General features: G+C 37.3%; 1 protein-coding gene across 1 annotated transcript; it reads right to left on the bottom strand.

Annotated features, from left to right (window-relative positions):
• Nucleotides 1–4,144: 4,144 nt before the first annotated feature.
• On the bottom strand, nucleotides 4,145–5,095 carry LOC102274652 (olfactory receptor 5H19). Its single transcript, XM_005911170.3, has one exon. It carries the CDS (start codon nucleotides 5,072–5,074, stop codon nucleotides 4,145–4,147), a length of 930 nt encoding a protein of 309 aa, XP_005911232.2. The 5' UTR covers nucleotides 5,075–5,095.
• Nucleotides 5,096–5,305: the final 210 nt, after the last annotated feature.

The raw sequence follows: 5,305 nt of genomic DNA, 5'->3' as shown, positions 1-5,305 counted from the left end.
CTCACTGGGTATAACCTGAAATGAAATGGAGTAAACCAGAAATAAAGACAAAGAATTTTCAACTTGAGTAAATGGGAATGAGAGTTGAAATAAACCATGCATATCCGAATGCCCTCTTAATTTTATTACCTCTATAATAGATGAGATCTATTTGGATGAAATATGCCTACATGTATGCTAAGTCACTTTAATTGTGTCTGACTCTTTGTGACCCTATGGACAGTAGCCCACCAGGCTCCTCTGTCCATGGGATTCTCCATGCAAGAATACTGGAGTGGGTTGCCTTCTCCAGCTCCAGGGGTTGTTCCCGACCTGGGGATTGAACCTGCTCTTATATCTCCTGCATTGGCAAGTGGGTTCTTTACCACTAGCCAACTAGCCCTGGGCAAAATGACTTTGAGAGGAGAGGGAAGAGAATGCAAAAGAATTCACAATGTAGAGTCACCACTTTGGTGACATATTTGATGTGAAGGGGGTGGTCAGTGAAGAACAGAGAAGTCATTTAGTTGACTGGATGGATTTTCATTAAAAATTGATTGATAACTCATCAATCATATAACTCATAGCCAGTCTGTTCCATTGTTCTATATGTCTGTGGTTTTTTTGCCCAAAACATTATGTTTTGATTACTGTAACTTTGTCATATTGTCTGAAATATAGAAGGGTTTTTTTATATATATATATATATAAATATTTATATATATACATATATATATATATATCAAGCTTTGTTATTATTTTTCCCAAGTCACATTTGGCAATCTGGGGTCTCATTGTTCCATAGGTTATTTGTTCTATCTATGAAAAGTATCCTGGATATTTTGATAGGGATTGCATTAAATGCACTGATTGCTTTGTGTACTATGGCCACTTTAGCTTAATTAATTCTTCCAATCCAAGAGCATATCTTTCCAATTCTTTAAGTCATTTTCAGTTTTATTTATCAGTGTTTTAAAGTTTTGTATATAGGTCTTCACTTGCTTAGTTAAATTTATTCCTAGTTATTTTTTGATGCAGTTTTAAATAGAATAATTGTTTTCTATTTTCTTTTCCTGGTATTTCATTGTTAGTGTAAAGAAATGCAACCGATTTCTATATATTAATCTTGTATCCTGATACCTTGCTGAATTAATTTACTAGTTCTAATAGGTTTTGGATGGAGTCTTGGTACTTCTCTATATAGAGTGTTATCTCATTGGCAAATAGTGATAGTTCACATTTCCCTTTACAGTTTGAGTACCTTTCATTTCTTTTTTCTTGTCTGGTTTCCGTGACTAAGACTTCCAATATGATATTGTATAGAAATGGTGAGAGTGAGCATCTTTGTTTCTTTCCTAAATTTCAGCTCTTCACCATTGAGTATTATATTGACTGTGGGTTTGTTGTAAATGGCTTTTTGTATATTAAGATTACCGGGAGAAATATCAATAACCTCAGATATGCAGATGACACCACCCTTACGGCAGAAAGTAAAGGAGAACTAAAGAGCCTTTTGATGAAAGTGAAAGAGGAGAGTGAAAAAGTTGACTTAAAGCTCAACATTCAGAAAACTAAAATCATGGCATCTGGTCCCATCACTTCATGGCAGATAGATGGCGAAACAGTGGAAACAGTAGCTGACTTTATTATTCTGGGCTCCAAAATCACTGTGGATGGTGATTGCAGCCATGAAATTAAAAGACACTTGCTCCTTGAAAAGAAAGTTATGACCAACCTAGACAGCATATTAAAAAGCAGAGACATTACTTTGCCAACAAAGGTCCGTCTAGTGAAGGCTATGGTTTTTCCAGTAGTCATGTATGGATGTGAGAGTTGGACTATAAAGAAAGCTGAGCACCAAAGAATTGATGCTTTTGAACTGTGGTGTTGGAGAAGACTCTTGAAAGTCCCTAGGACTGCAAGGAGATCCAACCAGTCCATCCTAAAGGAGATCAGTCCTGGGTGTTCATTGGAGGGACTGATGTTGAAGCTGAAACTCCAATACTTTGGCCACCTGATGAGGAGAGCTGACTTATTTGAAAAGACCTGGTGCTGGGAAAGATTGAGGGCCAGAGGAGAAGGGGATGACAGAGGATGAGATGGTTGGATGGCATCGCTGACACGATGGACATGGGTTTGGGTGGACTCCAGGAGTTGGTGATGGACAGGGAAGCCTGGCGTGTTGCGGTTCATGGGGTCGCAAAGAGTCGGACATGACTGAGCAACTGAACCGAACTGAACTGATATTGAGATATGTTCCCTCTATATCTACTTTGGTGATAGTTAATTCAAGAATGGATGTTGAATTTTATCAAGTGTTTTTTTCTAAATCTACTGAGATGATCATATGGGTTTTTTTCTTTCCTTTTGTTGATATGTTGTTTATTGATTTGCATGAATCATCCTTGACCTTGGAATGAATCCTGCTTCATTATGGTATATGATACTTTTGGGTAGTGTTGAATTTGATTTTCATCTATATCCTTCAAAGTTATTGCACTGCAATATTATTTTTTTAATAATGTCTTTTGATTTGGTATCAAGGTAATGGTGGTAAACATTAACAGAATAAATTTGGGAATATTTTCTCTTATTTATTTTGAAATAAGTTCTTTGTATGTTTGGTAAAACGTTCTAGTGAAGCTGTTCATTCCTGGATTTTGTTTGCAAGAAATTTTTGACTATTTTCCTCCTGTTCTGCCATTTCTCTCTTATTCTCTATGTCTATCCAATTTAAATTATCAGTCTAGTCTTTTAGCATTCTGAAATAGTGATGTTTTTCAGGTTGCTCCATAACATACAGACACACCTAGAAAGGACATATAGAAGAATCATTTACAGTTAAGAGGCAACTCACCTCTTTCCCTTTCTCTAAGAAACATATTAAGGTAAGAGGATCTCTTAACAGTGTAGCTCTGTCTTCATTGTCTTAGCTCCCATACCATTTTTCCCTCACTGCTTTCTCATTTCTCTTTATTTCTCTGTGTGGTATGGAGTTTATCCCCACAAGAAGTGAAATTTATCATACCTCAGATAATGTGGAATAATAGGCCTTTTGATTGCTAGCAAAATTCCTGGGAATTACTTCTGTTCACTCCAAACACAAACCCGCCTCCATACAGAGTTAAATTTGATATGAGTTTCCAGGCTACATGGCTGTAGAAATAGCAAAGATATCATAATCAAGTCCTGTTCACAGAGCCTGCACTATTTTACAACTGAATGTATTTATAGAGCCACATTGAACAACATATAAGCCTGTAAAATTTTTTCATTCTTGTTTTCTGCTCTAATTTTTTAGGTATGACATAAATAATTAAAATACGAAGTTGTTTAAAGAAACTTATTATATACTAACATCTTGTATGCTTAGTCAACGCTATGGTTTTTCCAGTGGTCATGTATGGATGTGAGAGTTGGACTGTGAAGAAAGCTGAGTCCTGAAGAACTGATGCTTTTGAACTGTGGTGTTGGAGAAGACTCTTGAGAGTCCCTTGGACTGCAAGGACATCCAACCAGTCCATCCTAAAGGAGATCAGTCCTGGGATTCATTGGAAGGACTGATATTGAAGCTGAAACTCCAATTCTTTGGCCACCTGATGCAAAGAGCTGACTCATTGGAAAAGACCCTGATGCTGGGAAAGATTGAGGGCAGAAGAAGGGGATGATAGAGGATGAGATAGTTGGATGGTATAACTGACTCAGTGGACATGGTTTGGGTGGACTCCGGGAGATGGTGATGGACAGGGAGGCCTGGTGTGTTGTGGTTCATGGGGTCGCAAAGAGTCAGACACGACTGAGTGACTGAACTGAACTGAAATGAACTGATGCTTAGTTGCTCAGTCGTGTCTGACTTCTTGTGACCTCATGGACTGTAGCCCACCAGGCTCCTCTGTACATGGGATATTCCAGTCAAGAATACTGGAGTGGGTTGCTATTTACTCCTCCAGGGGATCTTCCTGACCCAAGGATCGAACCCACATCTCCTGTGTCTCCTGTATTGGCAGGCAGATTCTTTACCACTGAGCCGCCTGGGAATAAGTCAATAAAAGAATAGTACAACTGTAAATGCAAAAACTTTTAAATAATAATCAACACATAGACACATCTAATTGTATAGTTTTATAGTGTTTTAATGAAAAGAGAATACTTATTAATATGATAGCTAAACATTTCTCTTTAACATTTTTGTCAGTGAGTCTATGACTTTCTTATTTCTCAGGCTATAAATTATTGGATTTAAGAAAGGAATTATGACAGTGTAAAACAGAGAGTCCATCATATTCTGATCATTTTCTTGTGCAGATCCAGGGAGCACATACATGAAGAGAAGAGGCCCATAGTATAAAGAGACAGACAGGAGGTGGGCTCCACAGGTGGAGACAGCCTTCCTTATTCCTTGTAGAGACTTCTTTTTTAAGATTGTAAAGAGAACAAGTGTATAAGAGACAAGAACAATGGAAATGGTGAATGTCTGTATTGATCCAGCAAAAATGAATACTATAAGAAAATTAATGGAAGGATCAGTACAGGAAATCTTAAACAATGGTATAATGTCACAATAAAAGTGATTTACTATGATGGAATTGCAGAAGGTTAATCTGAGTAAAAAAGCATTATGAATTATGGCATGGAAGATGCCACCTAAAAATGACAAAACTAATAGCCAGATACATAGTCTATTGGTCATGAACACTGGATAAAGTAATGGTTTGCATATGGCCACATAACGATCAAACGCCATTGTAGCCAGCAGAAAACATTCTGTGGTTACGCAAATTGCAAAGGAAAAAAACTGTATCTTACGTTCAGAAAGAGAGATCATTTTGCTCATGGCAAAGAAGTTGAGCAGCATTTTGGGGGTCACTGTGGAGGATAACCAAGTATCCACAAAGGCCAGATTCCCAAGGAATAAGTACATGGGGATGTGAAGGTGAGGGTCATTGCAGATGAGCACGATTAGACCAAGGTTTCCCACAATGGTGATGAGGTATATCATCAAGAACAGAAGGAACAGGGGGATCTGCCACTCTGGTTGATGTGTAAGTCCTGTGAGAATGAACTCTGTCAGCTCTGTTACATTTTTTGTTTCCATATCCTTGATAGATGACCTCTGAAATACAATGCAATAAATGGAAAAAGAAAATTTCACAAGAATTCTTAAAAGAAAATTCATTGAGAGTAACAGAACCATGCACTAGAATGAATGCCCTTTATTTACTCTTACTAAAAACATAAAAAGTATTTGTAGCAGTTGCTATTTTGGCAAAATGCAATCATATTATTTTAAAATGTAAACAGTCACGAATAGATGTAGAAGAGAAGA

The sequence above is a fragment of the Bos mutus genome, chromosome 1 (genome assembly GCF_027580195.1).
Source record: "Bos mutus isolate GX-2022 chromosome 1, NWIPB_WYAK_1.1, whole genome shotgun sequence".
Classification (NCBI taxonomy): domain Eukaryota; kingdom Metazoa; phylum Chordata; class Mammalia; order Artiodactyla; family Bovidae; genus Bos; species Bos mutus.
This window is presented reverse-complemented; position numbering and strand designations above follow the sequence as displayed.